Source organism: Delphinus delphis, chromosome 4 (genome assembly GCF_949987515.2).
Source record: "Delphinus delphis chromosome 4, mDelDel1.2, whole genome shotgun sequence".
Classification (NCBI taxonomy): domain Eukaryota; kingdom Metazoa; phylum Chordata; class Mammalia; order Artiodactyla; family Delphinidae; genus Delphinus; species Delphinus delphis.
The window spans coordinates 128,495,908-128,518,323 of NC_082686.1; the positions used below are offsets into that span (position 1 = coordinate 128,495,908).

A 22,416-nucleotide genomic window follows, 5' to 3' on the forward strand; every position below is an offset into this window, starting at 1 on the left:
TTGCAAGCCCTATTTCCAGGGTGAGTCAGACCTGGCTTCAGAAAGCAAGACAACCTGCCGAAAAACACACTGAGCCAAAGCCAAAGAAAAAGAAACTTTCTCTTTTCTTTCTTTCTTTGAAAAGAAACTTTTCTTTTCCCCCAAAGTAAACTCACAGTGTTGAATCCAATGCTCAGGGCCCATTTTACTTAAGGCCTCTAGGACACCCCGTCCTCCTGTTTTCTCCCTCCCTCACTGGTCTCTGGTTGTTCTATCTCAGGATAAAGTCCTGGTTTCAATTCTCGTCCCCAGCTTCTTACTATCAGAGTGTCTTACGGCTCAGGACGTGGTCTTGGGTCTTCTGTCTCACTCACTCTCCATGATCTGATCCGGTTGTGTTGTTTTATTGATAAATACTTTGATAGCTAGGCAATCCCCAAATCCCCACTATAGACATCTCCCTAGAACATCCAATTCCGACAGTCATCTCCTGCTGGAGATCTACACTAGGATATCTAACAGGCATCTCAACTTGATGGGTCCAAGTTGAGCACTTGATCTCTCTGCCCAACAGTCCTTCTCACATTGGTATGTGGCAGCTATTCCCTTCTAGTTGCTCAGGCCAAAACCTTGGAGTCATCCTGGATTGTTCTCTTTACTTCAGACATCTCAGTCACTTCCTAAGCAAACCTCGTTGCCTCTCTCCTCAGAATGTATCCAGAATCTGACCACTTCTCCCTATTTTCATACCAGGACCATTGCCTCCCTGGATTACTGCAATGACTTCCGATTTGGTCTCCCTGCTCCCATACAGTCTGTTCTCAACAAAACAGCCAGAGTGGAGTGGTTAAACCTGTAAGTAAAGGCATTGGCAGTTCTCTTTTCAAAACCCTGTAATGTTCCCCCCTTTCATTCAGCAGCAAAACTTTGCAATGGCATTGAAGGCCCTATGTGGTCTGAGCCATCCATCACTTCTTTGACATTATCTCCTACCTCTCTCCCCCTGGATCATTCCACTTCAGCTACACAGGTTGCCTTGCTATTCCTGGAACTCGGCAGGCATTCTCTTTGCCTCATTCTCTGCACCAGCTGTTTCCTCTCTTTGGAAACCTCCTCCCCAGGATTCCCACATAACTGTTCCTTTATCTCTTTTAAGTCTTTGCTCAAATATGCCTTTCCCGGTGTGGCTTTCCTCTACAGTCCTGTTCATAATTGCAACCTACACCATACCCTGACACTTCCTACTCCCTTTCAGGTTTTATTTTTCTCCATAGCATTTACCACCTTCTGGCATTCTCTATTTATTCCTTACTCTCTGTCTCCCCCAGCTAGAAAGCAAGACCCACAAGGGTGGAGATTTCTGTTTTGATTTTTTTTTTTTTTCACTAATGTATCCTTACCTCTTAGAACAGCCTGACATACTACAGGTGCTCAATAAATATATGTTAAATGAATGTTAATTCCATGTTACAGACAGTTCTCCATCCCATCCTCTTCCTCATTAACTACATTTATCTCTCTACAAGTTGCTCAAGAAAATATGTGGGAAAAATAAAAGGTTCAAACTTTGAAAAAAATTAGATAAAGTCTCTGTCTTCCAACAAATTGGTCTTAGTATCTTATAAAATGCTGGAAATTTGGTGAGCTGATTTGAAAATTGCTTTTAAAAAGAAACAAAAATTAAAATCTACAACTAGAATTAAGGCACAAACCCTGCTTTTTTAAATCAGGCAGCCTTCAAAAAAACTTTACATACATAAAATCTGTTTCATTAAACAGCCCCAGATCCCCCTCACTAAACAGCTCATTCACCGTCTTAATACTTTCTGTCTCAAGAGAGTTTCCTGAAAATAACAACACAAGAAAACCAAGAGAACTTGACATTAACTTAGATTTTCTTTTAGCAAAACCTAATCTGGGCTTTTTATCAACTGTTAGTATCTTAATGGAAAGAGGTTTTGATATCAAGCCATAAAATGAAGGTAAAATGACTATGTAAAAAGCACTAAATTTTAGCTCTTTATTTGGCTTTTCTGAACAAGTACTTGGTTGCCTGAGGTGACTGTGTAGGCTTCGTGTGTCAACTTTGAGTCTCAGATCCCTTTTCAGGCACCCCTGGGCATGGACTACAACACTTTCCACTGATGTCCAGATCCGTAAACACTAGGCTGTAGCATGGAGCCCTCCGTGGAGCATTTGAAGACCTCGGGCATGAAAGGATGGCAGGTGTGGGTTTTTCCCAAGGAATATATACACCTTTTGTGTCCAGACCTGTGCTCACCTTGAAAAGCAAAGGACAGCTCCTTCCTTTTTATTCCTTAATGCATGACTTTGATGGAAGTGTCCAATTATCTAGCAAATAATAATTTGAGTTTTAAAAATGTATGACATCTGGAAATTAGAACTTTAGAAAACTTTTTTACTGCCTGAAGAGAAGGTATCTCTTTTCAAAGCAAATCACTTGTCTTGATAAAAATATATGTAAGTTACTTTCTTATCAAAAACAAGTATGTGTTGCTCTCTGGCCTCAGCCAGACCCAATCCTTCCTCAGACCCAATTCCTACTCCAGTTCCTTCAGCTCCCAGTGACAGTCCCCAGAGGTTTTCTGCTTTCTAGACCTATGTGCCAGTATTCAGGGCCTCCTGTGGTGTTACCTGGCTGGTCCAGATTTCTCCAACCACAGCAGTGCTCTGTTTGGGAACTTTCTAATTTAAAAAAAATCTGCTTTTTCAAGATCGACCTATTTTTGCCTCTTATCCCATTAGGCTTCTGATTTTTCTTTCCAAAGGTTTATGCTTCTTTTTGGTTTATTTCATTATACATCTCTCAAATAAACTTAAATTTTAACAAGGATATTCTGGAAACACCACTGTGCTTAACCTAAAGGAAAGTCCCTAGTACAGGATGTTTAGGTGCCAAGAGTGACTGTGTCACAGTGAAAGGAATATTAGATTATCAGTAAGAAGGCTTAGGTTTGGCCCCAGAACCATTATTTATTAGCTATATGGCCTTGAGCAAGTCACTTAAATTGTTCAAGCATCTGTTGTTATATACTCCACATATTTGGTGTGCTGGAGATAAGACTAACAGAATAATATATTCAAACAACATTAGCGAGTTCTCTACAAACTGAACACCATATTACTGACAATGTGGATGGATTTGGGGACACAGCCCTTTCGGTGACCTTCAGTTCACACTGTCTGTGTGCTGCCTACACCACCCACCTTTAGAGCTCTACCACTGTATGGATGTAAAAAAAATAGGTTTTGAATAACACAAGTGATTGCCATGATCACAGAGGAACTATTATTAAAAATATTACTTTGATTAAAAATGTCAGTTTGGAGAAGCTTTTAATATCTTCCACCAGTGCTAAACTGACATCAATGACATTTCAATATTAGTTTCTAAAAGTTGGTGTTCTTTTATATCTTTATTTAACTGAGATTTCCATATTGTCAATTTGTAAAAGGCAATGGCTTCCAGTAATCCTTTTGTTCACAAAGAAATTTGTTTGAAAATTAACACAACAACCCCAATGTAGTCTGAGTAGATAAAAACATTTTCTCAATAGTGGAATGCTCTGACATTCTATCATATAGATTATAATAAAACTATACCCTAATTATAAGAGTAAAGCATATTATTAAGATTTTTCTCTTCATAAATTAAATGTTTATTTTTCATTATTCCCAGGGAAGTTCAAAATTAGGCCTTCCATGATGAAATTGGGATTTTGATGACCACCTCAGAAAATTAGAGGATTTTCTATGAAACCAAGGATGAATGACATTCACTCGCTTAGCCAATATCTATAGGGCATCTTTTATTTACAAGATTATTTGCCTGACATTTGGCATATATCGGTGAACAAGACAATCTCTTTCTATACTCACAGAACTTGCATTCTCCATTATAAGAAATATAATCCTAGATGAGTATATAACCCAATGCACTCTGAAATCTTAGATGAATATGTGTGTATATGCATGTATGTATGTGTGCACATATGTGTGTGTACATATATATATGTATCATCCACTTTTTGAAGTTGAGATAAAGTGTATTTTAGGATGAAGTGGGAAGGGAGAAATAGGCTGTCAGTTCTCACGCAGAAAATGTTTCCTCAGGGATTTACAATGCCAACAAAAGTTAATGAGTCATAACATTTTTCCCTTCAATATTCCACCCCCCCCAAAATCTCTCCAACCTTAAAGCTGACACTTCCTGCCCACACAATAACTACTCAGGTTTATGGGAAGACCCTGCTAGATGAAGCACCACTCATATTATTTATGAGGCGCCATCACTTCCAGGCTCTTTGCCAATCACGCAATTTTGATTTAAGTTTTCAAATTTATATGTTAGCTTCACCTTACCATTTTTGCATACCTGCCATCTGATCTACCCCTTTCTCTGTTTCTCAGCAACATGGAGGTCTTTTTCAATCTGGTTCCTCAACCCTCTTCCTAGGCTCTCTACTCCTGATTTCTATAAAATCCCTTCTCTTCTTTCTTATCTCTTCTTCTCCCTTTACCTCCAATTCCCCCATCCCTTTATCAAATAATTAATGTTAAAATGAAACTGGCAGTTCATCCTCTTGGGACACGAGTTACCTGAATAATGCCACTGGGCAACCATTCTCAAAAGATATCACTGACCAGACTGTAAGCAATAGTACCCTCCCCAGCTGTCTTTTTTTGGTTGACTTCCAGGCACAGATAACAAACAGTTCAATGAATGCCATTTCTACTGTAAATAACTTTTGTAAATCTTACTGACAGTGAGAAAATAACACTGTCAAGAGGAAAGTTTGAATGTTTGAAAACAAATAGTTCTAAGAACATGTTTCTTTACTCAGCCATATTCCTTTTCACATTATCTTTCTTGGGGTCTGTGTTTCTTAATAAAAATTAAATGTTGATTTTAAAGTCATAATATAGTATTTTATAGTTTAAAAATATCTTTTCATATACTATAAGAAACAAGGATAATGATGATCTCCATCTACTCCATCTACTTTATACAGCAGCAACTGGTGAACTTGTCTGACTTGCCCTTGCTACCCACATCAAGTGGCAGGTTGAAAAATGAAATCCAAGTCTTCTGAGGTGAGAGCATGAAATTATTTTCACTACAGTAGCACATGGTGGTGCACGATTATTTACAAACCTTTCAGGTTATATTATCTCAAATACAAAATGGCTCATTAAAATCCATCCCTTTTGTCTAGTAAGTAGAATGTGCCTTTATTGACTGATATACTCTTTATCTGGTAAAAGCAATAATGATCAAGAGTACAGATGATGGGGTTAAGCTACTCAGGTTCAAATTATCCACTCATTTACTTACAAGCTGCATAACTTTGGACAATTTAGACAATTTACTTAGTTTTTCTGGGATTTGGTTATCTCAACTGTAAAATGGGAATCATAGTACCAGTCTCCTAGATTGGTTAAGGGATTAAATGATATAATCCATATTAAATATTCGATAAGTACTAGCTGTTATTGTTATTATTATTACAAGAGCTGATAGCATCTCTTCTCTAAGCTTTCTTTAAAATTTAGCGCTCAATATATTTTTCTCTTGGTAAATCCAGACCTATGACAGTGTGGAGTACTTAGAGTCCATTGATAATTTAATTGATATATACTAACCTATAATATATAATTCAATACAATATACACAAATCCATTTTGAAATTCCAGTAAATACTTTTTAAAATCATTTCTCCCTTAAAAAACAAAATGGGCAATTTAATGCTTTTGGAAACAAACGAATAGTGGCAGTCCAGTCAGGATACTGTACAATTTTACCAAATCACTCTTTCCATAATTTTCAACCTATGGAGATAATATTACCTTTAATAAATCCTTCGAGAGTTTCCTCATATTTCAGATTTAATTGTGGATATAAAAGAATAAAACGATACATAAATATATGGCTTTTATGGGCCTAAATGTGTGCAATAGTCAGACATTTCTAACATGCAGGTCAAGTTGCAAGGTAGAACTTTTATTTGTAACTGCCAGTGAAAGTTACAAAGAACATTCCTTTTCCCCTCTTAAATAAATGTCTTCTGGTGGCATTTCTCTTAAGAGTAAAACACTAAGGTGCCCATGGCTGCCGGAAAAAAGATACTGTCATCTTTTTCCTGGTTTTCTTATCGTTTCCACCCAGAAGGCTAACAAGAAAACCGGGTGCTCATGCTTCATCATGCTTCCATTTCTGCACACTTTAGGATGACTTGCTATCACTTCTGGCTTTTAAAGCCCAAAGTCTACCCTGAAGATCTGACAAAGAAAGAGAACTAGAAATATCCTGAACTTGTGAATAGACTCCCCCAAGTGTTTTCATTTCTTGGTCATCACATTGGACATGATTGGACCAATTCGATGTTTTATTCTCTTTGGCACTTAGCTCTGTAACCCCAAGGTTCTGGAGAGAGTTTCTAAAATAGCGCTTAGTCATTGCGTCTAATTTACTTTACTTGACCTAGCAATTAGTTCTACTTGTCCCCATCCCTCAGCCCAAATTTCCATTCTTCAACCACGGCAAGATGGATAGCAAGAAATAATTTGCTGTTTTAAGATTCAGTAAAATAGAGCTAACCAAAGAAATAATTGGATATTAAGCAGAGCTCGTCTTCCACCTATTCTTGAATCAGTAAAGGGTTTCATGGAGAAAACAGTCCTTCATTCTACAACGCATGTGAGACTTGGATAGTAATTCTTGATATGTAGCCATCTGAAATGTATATACATTTAGTCTTTGAAAGTGTGATGTTACCCTTTGAAGTTTGACAATTATGAGACATACAGCAGCCAGAACTCTTGTTTGCAGATGACAGAAATTGACCCTGGTTCTCTTAAGCAGAAGAGATTTTTATAAGAAGTTTAGCAAAGGCTCATGGAGTCAATGACAAGCTGGAGACCAAGATTTGGGAACTGAATAAGAATTAGGATAGTTATCAGAGAATCATAAAGAACAAGCAAAATAACTGTCTTTTTGCAGGAGCTATCTCAACAGGAAGCCACCAGATGCTGGTGATAGAAGCATCTGATTGACTGAGGCTTTGTCATGTTCCCATACCCCCTTGGGTGGCAAAAAGAGTGCTTAAAACACAGTTGGTTCTTAAATGTTGAAGGAGCAAAGGAATAAATGAACAAATGAAGTTGTTGAATGTTTAATGATAAAAATATATTTGGCTTAAGCCACTTCTGTTGTCAAGACCATATTCTGAATTTCATTTGATCTTCTGACAATTTCAAAGGGCTAATGTGAGTCACAGATCATTATTTTCCACCCTCAATTCAATGGGTCATTATAACTAACTCCATTTTATTTCAGCCCCTGTTTATCCTCCTCCAGAAGGGAGCAAGCTGGACTGGGCTGGATAATATTAAGAGGAGGCAGGATGTAAGTCGTTAACTTACTAGGTCTGACTTCCATTCTCCTCAAAGATCTCTTGAAATTTCATGTGAGGGATAGGCACAAGAAGCAGCAGAAAAGCATTAAGAAGAGAGTTCTGAGTGTATTGAGAGGGTTTGGAATAAAAACATATATGAAGATATAAGTATCCTAAGTTGATTTTTTAAACGGATGTTTTGCTACATACTGTCCTTCTACCTAGATCAGACATGTTGTCCACAGAAGCCCTAAATGTACCATTTATTTTGAAATATATGTTAAAGCCTACCCTGAGTTCTGTCCACAGTGACCATTCCAGATGACTGCCCCTTGGTGAGAAAAGACATCTTCTCTCTTCTCTATTACGTACTCTCTCTGGGTGAGTGCATTCAATCCCTGGGCTATAAATACCAGCTCTATACTAGCGACTTCCAACTTCTTATCACCAGCCCTGACACACTCCGGAAATTCAGGCTCGTATTTCCAGCTGCCAAATTGAGATCTCCAAAAAGTAACACAGCCAAAACAGAATTCTTGATTTTCCCCCAAATCTACTCCTTCCTGATCCTTCCCAATCTCACCATCAAGTTACTTAACCCAAAACTTATTGATCCTTCTCTTCCTCAACCACAATTACAGTCTGGCAGTAATTGTGGTCTCCGACTAGAAAACACACCACTGATATAACCAGTCCTTTCCATCTGCACAGCAACCAGGCAGACAGCACAAGCTACCTGATCTCTTGCCTGGATGACCAGGGTAGCCATCTAACTGGCTTCCTTTCATTTGCTCTTGACCCCTAAATCCATCCTTCACCCAGCAACCAGTGTTATCTTTCTAAAATGAGCATCCAATCATATCACTTCTATGATTCACACCCTCTCACGACCATCCACTGCACTTAAAATAACATCAAACCAAACTCCTCTCCCTGGTGTCTAAGCCTTAAAATATCTGACGCTGGCTTGGGAATCCAACCTCATTTAGTATCATTTTCTATTAGATCTAATTCATACATGCTTTCTTGTGGTCCTTTGAACCACAGAAACTTTGCGCTGTTTGTTCCCTTCGCTGGGTGCTCTCCTCCCTGAGCATCATATGACTGACTCCTTCTTTTTTTTTTTTTTTTTTTTTTGAGAAAACCATTTTTATTATCATCACCACCCAGCCTATTTGTGCTGGATTATGTACCAAATGGCCAGATCTTCTAAAGAACATATACATAACATTTCTTTCATGTTTCAAGAGATGAAAATAACTGTACAAGGTTAAGTACAAAAGTACACAAGACAGTGGACACCAAAAATCCATGTATGAGATTTTATCCCATCTGCAGCTTTTATATATTTGAAAAGTAGAATTCATTAACTAAAAAATATTGTCCTTCTATAGTCCTGTCAAGTTTAATGGAAGCGGGTTTAACCTGATTACAACACTAACACCAGTATCACTGATCTGATATTTACAAAAAATCATATTTTTCAATAAATTAAAGTCAATGCAACACCCATGCAAGCTAGAATGCCAGCTGTTTGGTGAACAAGGACCTGACATCAGAACCAGAAGTCTATAAAAGTCCCAAGTATAAAGTGTGATTTTCTTCAAACTGTGTCCATTCCTCGCATCGATGATGTAAAACCCAATCCCATTCCTCTTTGTGTGTGGGTTTGTGATCTTGCCATTTCATACTGAGCGTCTAGATTTCTGAATACTTCTTCCTGCTGTTTCAATGTCTTGTAACTTTCTTCATCAACGGAGCTACATCCAGCTTCATCTTCACTCTTAATACCCATTAATTTCCTAAATTTGACATTTTGGTCCTTGTTTCCGAAATTCAATTTCTCCCATATTTCAGCAGACTGGGATTTGTCTCCTTCTTTCTTGCCTTGCCAAAGCATTTTCTTTTTTTTCTCTTGTTCAGCAAATTTCATTGGATTCACAGCTGCTGGGTTGTAATAGCTAGGTACAGCTATTCCGGTCTCTGCCAAAGCTTTAGCCTGCAAGGCTGCCATCTGAGCTGCCATAGCTATCTGAGGAGTTACTTGTGTTCCTGATGCCAATAGGGCAGCAACATTGAGAACAGAACCTCCGGTAGCTGCAGCTGCTGCAGCTATTTCCTGTTGTTTTTGTTTTTCAACCATTTCCTTTTCTCGCTGTTCCTGTAATTTCTTTGCCCTTTCCAACCTCCTAGCTAAAGCTTCTTGTGCATCCATTGCTGTGTTTCTGCCTCGGAAGGGAGGTGGGCTAGGAGTTCGGCTTAAACTTCTGCTAAATCTTCTCGGTTTTTCAATTCTCTTCTTTCTATCTCGACTTCTACTCCTTGTCCTACTCCTGCTTCTACTCCTATGTCTGTGTCTTGATCTTGAGCGGGAACGAGATCGGATCCGACGTTTTCTCTCCCTGCTTCTGGATCGTGATTTCTTCCTCTCTCTGCTTCTGGATCTTGACTTTTTCCGCTCCCTACTCCTGGATCTTGACTTCTTCCGCTCTCTGCTCCTACTACGATGACGCCTTTCACGAGACCTAGACCTTGAATGACTTCTGCCCCTTGATGACTTTCTTTCTTTGCGTTTGTGTCTGTCCTCACCATTTTCAGATGAATTTAGCCGCTCTCTTCCTTTATCAGAAGAATGCTCTTTGTCATTATGTTCCTCAGACTTGTGTTTCTTAGAGGATTTATCTCTGGATTCATGTCTTCTTGCCTTATCATGAAGTAGGCTTATTATTTTGCTATCTGAGTCTGCAGCGTCTTCAGTTCAGTCTCTTCGCGCATTAGCACGCTCTTTGCTTCTGCTCCGGCTCCTGTGTTTTCTTCCTTCATTATCTGACTTTCGTTTTCTTTCTCTTGACCTTGATCGTGATCTTGAATAATGATGTTTTGAGGCTCTGGGAGAAACAGATACATCGGACTGCTCTTTTTTCTTATCTGTATCTGGGGATGTCTTTTCTGGGGCTAGTCCATCTCGTTCTGTATCACTAGCCTATCTGAGAACCCAATCTTAATTTCATTAACCCTCTTTAATGAAAGCCCCTTGGCACAGTGCTGCTGCAAAATATGGTCTGCCTCTCCTCACATATGCTCTGGGCGCCATAGTCCAGAGTCCTGGCCGCTACGGCGGCACCTCCACTTGCCGCTCTCCACAGTACCGGCCGCCTAAACGCTTCGCAACAGACTGAAATCGCTCCCGCGAGAGACCCGGATGGCACCGACTGACTCCTTCTTATCACTGGGATCTCAGTTTAAATATCTCCTCCTTACAGAAACATTCTCTAGGTATCCAGTCCAAGGTAACCTCTCCATCACTCTCTATCCTATCACATTCTATTTGATCTTATAGTCCTTGCTTAGTATATTAGATTGCTAGGGCTGCCATAGACTGGATAGCTTAAACAACAAAAAATTGTTTCCTTACAATTTGGGGGGCCAGAAGTTGGAGGTAAAGGTGTGAGTAGGGTTGTTTTCTTCTGAGTCCTCTCTCCTTGGCTTGTCGATGGCTGCCTTCTCACATGGTTTTTCTTCTGTATATGTCTGTGTCCTACTCTTCCCTTCTTATAAGGACACCATTCACATTGGGTTAGGGCCCAACCTAGTGAGTTCATTTTAACTTAATTATCTCTTTAAAGACTATCTCCAAATACAGTCACACTGTGAGTTACTGGGGTTAGGATCTTAACATACGAATTTTAGGGGAACATATTCAGTCCATAAAACCTATTTGTTTATTAGTAAATACCAGACATACACCCACACCACTACTTCAAATAGAAAATAAGTTCCATAAAAGCAGGGACATTACTTGTCTTGAAAACCATAATATCTCCTGCACTGAAATATGCCTACATACAGCAGGTATAATCTATATAAAGTCTAGCATAACTTGCAATTCATTCATTTATTTATTAATATAAGAATTACTTTTGGAAGAGTATTGACTGTTAATGAAGGTCATGATTGATTGTTTCTTTATTTTTTACCCATAACTTCTTTTTTAAAATATGTATAATAAAACAATTATTTAAATTTAAAATAGACTTTTTAGTTCCAAATTCCTGATAATTTCACAATATGTACACTTTAAGAAACATTTAAGTTCAAATTGCTCCTAGAAATATTAGTGACATGGGGGAAAAGAAAGAGACAGATTCCATTTTACTTCAGTAAAATCAGTTCATGTCAAAGTTTATATTCAAATTCTACATAGAAATCTTTCCCATGTTACTTTCATCAATCCTTTGCATAAAATTTGTTTATAAAAAAGAAAAACAGTAATTTTTATAACTGGAAGGAATATTAATTTATTCAATAGATTAAAATCCCTATTTAGTAATTTAAGTGAAATGTAGTAATTTTTCTTCAGTGTTGTTATACTAACTATGCCATCAACAAAAAATAATTTGAATGAGTCAAAATACTATTTATGTGTTACCTAATTTGTCCCAATGACTTTACTTTTAATTGACTATACTTTCTGCTTTGACTCACAGAAAAATAAACACTGTAAAGTACCACATTCAGAAATAAGAAATTTCAGAAGCTAAAGACACTATATTGTCTCCATTGAAAGCACAAAAAAAGGATTTTGATTTCTCTAACCCCAAAATATGTGCAACTTCTTCACAGTCAGGGTAGTTAGGTGACTGGATTACAGGCCCCAGAGCCAGTCTGACTAGGTCTGCTCCATCACTTGTTAAATGTGAAAGTGCTTGGAAGGCAAATATGCTCCCCACTATACCACCAAGGCATAAATGTGAGAGATCTTAAACAAGCTTTCTAACCTCTCTGCACATTAAATATCTCATCCCTAAAATGAAGATAATAATGGCACCTATCTCATAAGGTATTATGTTGCTATGAAATTTAATCGAAGTTATATAGGGCAAAGTTTAGCACAGAATCCTGAACATGGTAAATCCTTTAAGTATAACTATTATGTTTATTAACAGACTAAATTACTTTGAAGTTTTTATTTTAATTAAAAAATTAGCTTCAAATATAAAAGACAATCTAGATACTGTCAGTTCTCTGTGTTGAAAGATACAAGACATTTAGACGTTTGCAGTAGGAGAGTGTTATTAAAAAGAAGAAAATAAAAGAGTTCTGAGATGGGACTTTAAGTTTGTGCCCCATGGTCACTTGCCAGTTTTCAACCTGATTTGAGGCTCCATCAATCAAACAAAAATAAATAATTAGATTTTTATACAAAATTGGTATTAATTTTATATTTTAAATTGTTTCTTAGGTGTTTTATCAATTAAATTATAATTTTATGCTATCAGAAACAACTGAAACAAAACCCCAATTTTTCCAAGGTAAGAAGGAAAATGTTATAATAGCATTGAAATTCCAGTCAAGAAATATGGAACAGTGAGAATGAAAATTACATGTAAGATGTGGAAATTTCATAAACATCAAGGGGTCTACCCACCCCTCTGACTTAGTTTTGATGATATGCTATTTTGAGCAAGATGGTTAAGTATTTCTTCAGATAAATTAGAATGACAAGTGCTAAAACATGATAAATGCATGCTAAAGAGTAATCAAATGCAGTAATCAAGACAGTGTGGTATTGGCAAAAGAACAGACAAATCAATCAATGGAACAGAAATAATGAAAGCAGAAATAAACCCACATAAATATAGTCAACCGATTTTTGACAAAGGAGCAAAGGCAAGGCAATGAAGCAAAGACACTGTTTTCAACAAATGGTGCTGGAACAGCTGGACATCTACACGCAGGAAAAAAAAAAAAAAGAATCTAGACAAGGGCCCAACACCATTCACAAAATTTACTCAAAATGGATCACAGGTCTAATGTAAAATGTGAAACTAAAACTAGGAGAAAATCTAGATTATCTTGGATTTGGCAATGACTTTTTAGATAGAACACCAAGGGACTTCCCTGGTGGTGCAGTGGTTAAGAATCCACCAGCCGGGCTTCCCTGGTGGCGCAGTGGTTGAGAGTCCTCCTGCCGATGCAGGGAACATGGGTTCGTGCCCCGGTCCGGGAAGATCCCACATGCCGCGGAGCGGCTGGGCCCGTGAGCCATGGCCGCTGGGCCTGCGCGTTCGGAGCCTGTGCTCCCCAACGGGAGAGGCCACAACAGTGAGAGGCCCGCATACCGCAAAAAAAAAAAAAAAAAAAAAAAAAAAGAATCCGCCTGCCAATGCAGGGGACACAGTTGGATCCCTGGCCCGGGAAGACCCCACATGCCGCGAAGCAACTAAGCCCATGCACCACAACTACTGAGCCTGTGCTCTAGAGCCCATGAGCACAACTACTGAGCCCACAACTACTGAAGCCCATTCGCCCTAGAGCCCACACGCTGCAACTATTGAGCCTGCGTGCTGCAACAAGAAGCCCATGCGCCTACAGCCCGTGGCCTCTCACCAAGAGAAGCCACCGCAATGAGAAGCCCACGCACTGCAATGAAGAGTAGCCTCCACTCGCTGCAACTAGAGAAAGGCTGCACGCAGCAACGAAGACCCATTGCAGCCAAAAAAAAAAAAAAAGAACACCACAGGCACAATCCATGAAAAAAAGAATTGATAAGCTGAACTTCATTAAAATTAAAAATTTCTCTGTGAAAGAAAATGTCAAGAGAATGAGAAGACAAGCCACAGACTGGGAAAACAATATTTGCAAAAGACACATCTGAGAAAGGAATGTTATCCAAAATATATAAAGAACTCTTGGACTTCCCTGGTGGTCCAGTGGTTAAGACTCTGCACTTCCTATGCAGGGGGCGCAGGTGTGATCCCTGGTTGGGGAACTAAGATCCCACGTGCAACGTGGCTCGGCCAAGAAATTAAAAAAAATATATTATACATATATATATATATATATATAGAGAGAGAGAGAGAGAGAGAGAGAGAGAGACATATATATACAAAGAACTCTTAAAATTCAACAATAAGAAAACAAACAACCTGACTAAAAAATGGGCCAAAGATCCTAACAGACACCTCACCAAAGAAGATACACAAATAGCAAATAAACATATGGAAAGATGCTCCACATCATACGTCATCAGGGAAATGCAAATTAAAACAGTGAGACACCACTACACACCTATTAGATGGCCAAAATCTGGACACTAGCAACACCACAAGGCTGGTGAGAACAATGAGACTAATGAGTATGGAGTAACAAGAACTCCCACTCATTGCTGGTGAAATATAAGATGATAAAGCTACTTGGAAGGCAGTTTGGTGGTTTCTTACAAACTTGAACATACTCTTACCATATGATCCAACAATTGCACTCTTTGGTATATACCCAAATGAAACTAAAACTTACATTCACACAAAAACCTGCACATGGATGTCTACAGCAGCTTTATTCATAATTGCCAAAGCTTGGAAGCAACCAAGCTGTCCTTCAGTAGCTGAATGGGTAAATAAACTGTGGTACATCCGGACAATGAAATATTATTCAGTGCTAAAAAGAAATGAGCTATCAAGCCATGAAAAGAGATGGAGGACATTTAAATGCATAATACTAAGTGGAAGAAGCTGAAAAGCCTACAGAGTGTATGATTCCTACTGTGTGACATTCTACAAAAGGCAAAACCATGGAGACAATAAAAAGATCAGTGATTTTCAGGGATTAGGAGACAGGAAAGGATGAATAACAGGAGCACAGAGAATTTTTAGGTCAGTGAAAATACTCTGTATTGTACTAAAAAGGTGGATACATGTCATTATAGATTTGTTCAAATCCACAAAATGTACAGAACCAAGAGTGAATCCGCATGTAAACTATAGACTTTGGGTGATTACAATATGTCAATGTAGGTTCATCACTTGTAAAAAATGTACCAACTCTGATGGGAGGGTGTTTATAATACGGAAATCTATGTATCTTATATTGGGGTAGAGGGCATGTGGGAAGTCTGTGTATCTTCCACTCCATTTTTCTGTGAACCTAAAACTACTCTAAAAAATAAAGTCTATTACAAAATAATTTCTTAAGAAAGAATAGCCAAGTGAAAAATTATGAGATTGCCATATTTATAATTAGATGTCAATTTTGATGGTGTTATAACCTGACTTATAATAATATTATAAAACACCAGAATGGAAAATATTTAAATGATATTGGGCTCCAAATATATGCATTTCTTCCTTTTTTTTTTTCTTAATTTTTTTGGCCATGCCGCGTGGCTTGCAGGATCTAAGTTCCCTGACCAGGGACTGAACCCGTGAACTCGGCAGTGAAAGCACAAAGTCCTAACCACTGGACCACCAGGGTATTCCCCAAATCTAAGCATTTTTCATTATTATTATTTAATTATTATTATCTTATTTTATTCCTGAGCACACTACTTTTTCATTAAAAATAATCAACACCTGCAGGTATTAGATATAAGAGAAATGCATTTAGCAGTCTGCAAAAAGGCATTAATTAAAGGTTGTACAGATCAAAAACTGAAACAATTGGTACTCTAGACTTAGATTACGCTTTGCTACTTAATATTTAGGCTTTCTGTCACATATAGAAACAACAAAATTTTACTGAGCATTTATTATGTGCTTAGTTATTGTTTTAAAATGCAGGAAAGAATTTTTAAAATCTAGGGCTCTTAGGAGACAAAAAATGAATATATAAAACATGAAACTCATAAAGTTCATAGTACTAACCATAAATGAAATAGAATCCCTAGAAAAGAAATCTTCATGAAGTAAGATCTTGGCTAAATTTCCAAGGAGTGGTTAGGATGACCAGAAGGGAAGAGAATTATTCTTGATTCAGAACCGTCACAGTATGTGAGTGTACGCAAGGAAGAGAGCTTCTAAAAAGCAGACATCTTGGTCAAATTCCAGACCCTGCATCTGTTAGCTGTGTGAATGGTGAGCTAGATGATGTACTAGGACTCTTACACACCTTCTTTCAATTGACCCTTACAAGAGCTTTAGAAGGCTGGCGTTATTAGCGTCATTTTAAAGAAGAAGAAAATAAGTGAATGAAACCAAGATCAAATCCCTAATTATACGGTAGAGCTATAATTTGAATCCTGATCTCTCTGGTTCTAAAATTATGCTTTTCCCACTATATCAAGCTCTCTTCTTTGCACACTCATATATTGTGACATTTATTTCTGCATATATAACTGTAATCTTATCTGAATAAAAATAAATAGAAGGTGTATACACAAAACTAATATTCATAGCCCTGTTCTTTTTGGAAAGGCAGTGCTTTTTTAACAAATAATTTTTAATAGTGACATTTACATGAATGATTCACAAGTCAAAACAATAAAGTACATACAGAGAAACCTGCCTCTGTCACTGCCTTTTCTTCTCATTCTTTCCTCTACTCATTCTAGGTAATGATTCTATTAGCTTCCTGTTTGTCCTTGCATGATTCTTTAACACAAGAAAATATGAATATATATAGTCCTTTCCTCCCTCTTATACTCTTTATACTCACACCCTACTCTTTTCATTAGCAGTCTATCCTGGAGATCATCCGGTATCAGTCACTAGAGGTCCTCATCACTCTCTCTTGTGGTTGCATAATAGTCCATTGTGTGGATGTGCTGTAATTTATGTAAGTGGTTCTGTGTCTCCCTCCCACCCTCCCTATCCCACCCCTCTAGGTGGTCACAAAGGGAGATCAGCTCAGTGCTTTGTGACCGCCTGGAGGGATGGGATAGGGAGGGTGGGAGGGAGGGAGACGCAAGAGGGAAGAGATATGGGAACATATGTATATGTATAGCTGATTTACTTTGTTATAAAGCAGAAACTAACACACCATTGTAAAGCAATTATACCCCAATAAAGATGTGAAAAAAAAAAAAGCACAGAGTTGATCTCCCTGTGCTATGCAGCTGCTTCCCATTTATTGTAATGTAAAAGTTAGTGTGTGTGTGTGTGTGTGTGTGTGTGTGTGTGTGTGTGTGTGTGTGTGGTATAAAACCCATCGATCTTTTCTTTCCTGTCTTCTGAATTTTGAGCCATACTTCATACAGGTCTTCCCCACTCCATGGTTTTAAAGGAATTCTTCCAAGTTTTCTTCTAGGGAGTCTCAGTGAACACATATTTCTCTTCAGAACGTAGAAACAGAGACTGCATTGCTAGCTGAGTGAAAGTAGTTTGTTTCAGGTTATCATGTACTAAGCTCCCACAAGGCGTCAGGAACATTATACACACAATGAATGATAATACTCTGGCCCTGCCTTTGAAGTGCTTGCAGCCTTATCTTGATACGCTTTGGTAAGGGACTAGTAAAGGGCTTTGTGCAGAGGGCTAAGAGAGTTTAGATACGGGACACTTACCCAACCTGGTGGCCTAGGAAGGTTCCCTAGAAGAAACGATGCTGCTTTGTAATTCTAGGGAGAGATGATGAAAGAGACTATTTGTGAAAGGAAGGACGAAAAGGACAACTAATATATGTAGAAGGAATAATATATTAGAAGCAAAACTTTCACAAACGCTGATGAAAATACTGGGTCAGGCAAGAATTAACAATTGGTATTAAAATCATCAGGTGTATGATTGATGAAGAATTAGATTTTTAAAAATTCCTTAGAAATCACACAGATTACATTCAGAATTTCATAACTTAAGCAGAGGGTCAAAATTAGCATCATGGATGGTGGGATCCATGGAATATTGGGCTCACAACAGTACCGAATCAATCTAAAATTTTTAAATTGAATTGTTATCATCAAGCTTTAAGATATGACTTACACTTTATATGAAATAAAGAAAATAAATTTAAAAAAAAACAAGAATAAAACCTAAATCAACACCATGTATGAACTGCGTACAGGTTTCTTAATGGACAATTTCATTTGTATATTAATTTAGCAATTATTGATTTCACATAATACCTGTAAATATAACTAGAAATATATATGACAGCTTAACTTGTATTATGGGTCTAAGATTATTCTTTTTTTTGTTTTTCTTATTAGTTATCTATTTTATACATATTAGTGTATATATGTCAATCCCAATCTCCCAGTTCATCCCACCACCACCCCTCCCCTGTCACTTCTCCCCTTGGTGTCCATACGTTTGTTCTCTACATCTGTGTCTCTACTGCTGCCCTGCAAACCGGTTCATCTGTACCATTTTTCTAGGTTCCACATATATGCGTTAATATACGATATTTGTTTTTCCTTTTCTGACTTACTTCACTCTGTATGAGTCTCTAGATCCATCCACGTCTCTACAAGTGACCCAATTTCGTTCCTTTTTATGGCTGAGTAATATTCCATTGTATATATGTACCACATCTTCTTTATCCATTCCTCTGTTGATGGGCATTTAGGTTTCTTCCATGACCTGGCTATTGTAAACAGTGCTGCAGTGAACATTGGGGTGCCTGTGTCTTTTTGAATTATGGTTTTCTCTGGGTATATGCCCAGTAGTGGGATTGCTGGGTCATATGGTAATTCTATTTTTAGTTTTTTAAGGAACCTCCATACTGTCCTCCATAGTGGCTGTATCAATGTACATTCCCACCAACAGTAGAAGAGGGTTCCCTTTTCTCCACACCCTCTCCAGCATTTGTTGTCTGTTGATTTTCTGATGATGCCCATTCTAATTGGCGTGAGGTAAAACCTCATTGTAGTTTTTTTTTTTTTTTTTTTTGTCTCTTTCTGTTGTGGCCTCTCCCGCTGCGGAGCACAGGCTCCGGATGCACAGGCTCAGCAGCCATGGCTCATGGGCCCAGCCACTCTGCGGCATGTGGGATCTTCCCGGACCGGGGCACGAACCCATGTCCCCTGAATCGGCAGGCAGACTCTCAACCACTGCGCCACCCGGGAAGCACCTCATTGTAGTTTTGATTTGCATTTCTCTAATAATTAGTGATGTTGAGCAGCTTTTCATGTGCTTCTTGGCCATCTGTATGTCTTCTTTGGGGAAACATCTATTTAGGTCTTCTGCCCATTTTTTGATTGGGCTGTTGTTTTTTTAATATTGAGCTGCATGAGCTGTTTCTACATTTTGGAGATAGATCCTTTGTCCATTGATTCATTTGCAAATATCTTCTCCCATTCTGAGGGTTGTCTTTTCATCTTGATTGTAGTTTCCTTTGCTTTGCAAAAGCTTTTAAGTTTCATCGGGTCCCATTTGTTTATTTTTGTTTTTATTTCCATTACTCTAGGAGGTGGTTCAAAAAAGATCTTGCTGTGACTTACGTCAAAGAGGTTCTTCCTATGTTTTCCTCTAAGAGTTTTATAGTGTCCAGTCTTACATTTAGGTCTCTAATCCATTTGGAGTTTATTTTTGTGTATGGTGTTAGGGAGTGTTCTAATTTCATTCTTTTACATGTAGCTGTCCAGTTTTCCCAGCACCACTTATTGAAGAGACTGTCTTTTCTCCATTGTATATTCTTGCCTCCTTTGTCATGGATTAGTTGACCATAGATGCGTGGGCTTATCTCTGGGCTTTCTATCCTGCTCCACTGATCTATGTTTCTGTTTTTGTGCCAGTATAAGATTATTCTAAAACACCTTATTGCATGGTCTTTGTTAATAACCTAATCTTCTTTTGACATCCTAATTCTGTCTGATTTAGATTATCTTTCTCTTGAGTCCCAACCTGATCAGTTCCTTCTATAACAGTAGCCAGAAAGTCTATTCTACCAACAATTTTCTCTGTAGTTCCTTTACACTTTTTTGCTAGGGAAAGTTAATTTTCAGTAACTGAATTTACCCCTGAGCTAACCAGCAAACCAGGGAAGTGTGGCTGCCATCAGTATATTGATCAGCTCCTTCTGTTCTCTATAAGTGAATTATAGGCTTGATGACAGAAAATGGGATAGTTGGCAAAGAAAACTAGTTTCTGGAAAATAGAAAGAAAAACAACACACTCAAATTTAAAGATGTGGACTCTGTGATGATTACGGAACATTCGTGTGTCCAACATAAGGTCTGGATTAGCTCTGCCTGCGTGCTCCCCACGACTCTTTTCAGGGCTGGGGCTCACCCTCCTCCAGAACACTGTTCTGCTTTCACTTCCAGAGACGTCTTCCCCAATACATCCACATCCAAGTCCTGCGCACCCTATGTCATCACTCTATTTTCTGACTATCCATATTTATTCATATCCATAATTATCTTACTATCTATGATTATCATGTTTGTTGATTTGGATGTCCACTATCTCAACGGTCCCCAACCTTTTTGGCACCAGGGGCCGCTTTCATGGAAGACAATTTTTCCACGGACGGGAGGGCGGGAGGATGGTTCAGGTGGTAATGCGAGCCATGGGGAGCGGCAGATGAAGCTTCGCTTGCTCACCTGCTGCTCACCTCCTGCTGTGCTTCCCGGTTCCTAACAGGCTGCAGACCAGTACCAGTCCAAGGTCTGGGGGTTGGGGACTCCTGCTCTCTCTGCTTCCCTTCACTGGGATATAAGCTCCATGACAGCTGAGGCTAGATCTAGTCTGTTCCCTGCTGTATCCTCAGTGCCTATAACAGTGCCTATCATATAATAGGTACTTGATAAAAGTCTGCTAAGCAAACAAGTACAATACACCACAGTCCAGTGTTTTCTCCTGCAAGATGGTGTACACTCAACCAAGAATAAGGCCTCTGTTCCTTTAAGAGATGCTCTAAGAGCTGATAAGATTATAGGAATCACATGAAGTTTCAGTTGTGATAAAAATGTCATTCTGGTAAATTTTTTTTTCTTTTTTATATCACCTATTGGAAAACCTGAAATATAAGGTTATGGGTTAAATTACAACGGAAGTTATTTGTGACAAAATGTGAATTTAGGTGATCCTTCAATTTGTCTCTTATTTCTTTGGGAAAAAGAGTTCAATAGGGCACAGGTTTTTCTCTGTGAATCACAAGCAGCATTTAATTACAACAGACAGAATGGGAGCAATGTTATTTACACTGCAGTTACCTGAATTGTCCAATGATAACTTTTACTTAATCGCTGTCAGCTCAGCAGTGCAGTCTTAGGAGAGCAATGAAGCTCTGGATTCTTGTCATTTCTACTTTTTATTTACATATTTTTGGTTAAATTTGCTTAAATTTTTGCGGCCCCATTTTATGGTGTAAAATTGTGCTCATTTCTTTGAAATAAATTTTTTAGACAATTTAAGATAATGAATATGAAGACATAATTTATATTTTAAAATATTTTCAAGCTTACTGCAAAACAAATCTGAAAAAAATCATTCTGTTGACTTTTACATTAGGAAAGACACAAGATTCAATTCCGCCTTCGGAGATGACACTTAGCTTTATGGATTACAAAGTATGTAATTCTAAAATAAACTTCTTTAGATTGATTCTAATTTTCATGTCTGTTTTATTAGGAAATGTCAAAGGAGTGATGTAAAAATGATTCATGAAATTTCCCACAGTGAAGACCAAATTCGGCAGGTGTTTTCCTGGGCACCAGGTAGGAATAAGAATTACAAACTGGAAAGTATTCCATGGGGTAGGTGGGAATTAGTGCATCAGAAGAACTTTTTCTGTTAAAATCATGCTTTTTTATTGTTTGGACTTTCTAAAATATGTTTTTGGATTTTTTAAAAAGGAGTAAACAAAATTTTAGAAAAGAATATAGCATGCAAATTATTTATATAATTGACTTAAATTGATATGTTTTTAAATTAACTAACCCGTTACAAACATCTAAACATATAAATACCATGCTTGCTTTCGCAGCACATACACTAAAATTGGAACGATACAGAGAAGAATGGCCCCTGCGCGAGGACGACACACAAATTTGTGAAGCATTCCATATTTTTTGGTGTTGGGAAAGTTGGAACAGCCACACGTATATCAATGAAGTTAGAACAAACCCTCATACCATGCACAAAAATAAACTCAAAACGGCTTAAAGACAAATTTAAGACATGACACCATAAAACTCCTAGAAGAGAACATAGGCAAAACATTCTTGGACATAAATCGTACCAATGTTTTCTTAGGTCAGTCTCCCAAGGCAATAGAAATAAAAGCAAAAATAAACAAATGGGACCTAATCAAACTTATAAGCTTTTGCACAGCAAAGGAAACCATAAACAAAACAAAAAGACAA

The 22,416-nt window shown here is 38.0% G+C and overlaps 1 protein-coding gene, 1 long non-coding RNA gene and 1 pseudogene across 2 annotated transcripts in view; 1 reads left to right on the top strand and 2 right to left on the bottom strand.

Annotated features, from left to right (window-relative positions):
* Nucleotides 1-22,416, bottom strand: part of LOC132424311 (uncharacterized) — a 233,791-nt gene that overhangs the window by 135,057 nt on the left and 76,318 nt on the right. The window lies entirely within an intron of this gene.
* Nucleotides 8,670-22,416, bottom strand: part of LOC132423905 (arginine/serine-rich coiled-coil protein 2-like) — a 39,026-nt gene continuing 25,279 nt past the window's right edge. Inside the window, exons 2-3 of the mRNA XM_060009738.1 lie at nt 10,174-10,377; nt 8,670-10,098 (exon numbers count right to left, since the gene is read on the bottom strand). Coding sequence (XP_059865721.1) covers nt 8,998-10,098; nt 10,174-10,377 — 1,305 coding nt within the window. The 3' untranslated portion in view covers nt 8,670-8,997. The remainder of the gene's footprint in view (nt 10,099-10,173; nt 10,378-22,416) is intronic.
* Nucleotides 22,026-22,123, top strand: LOC132425205 (U6 spliceosomal RNA; annotated as a pseudogene).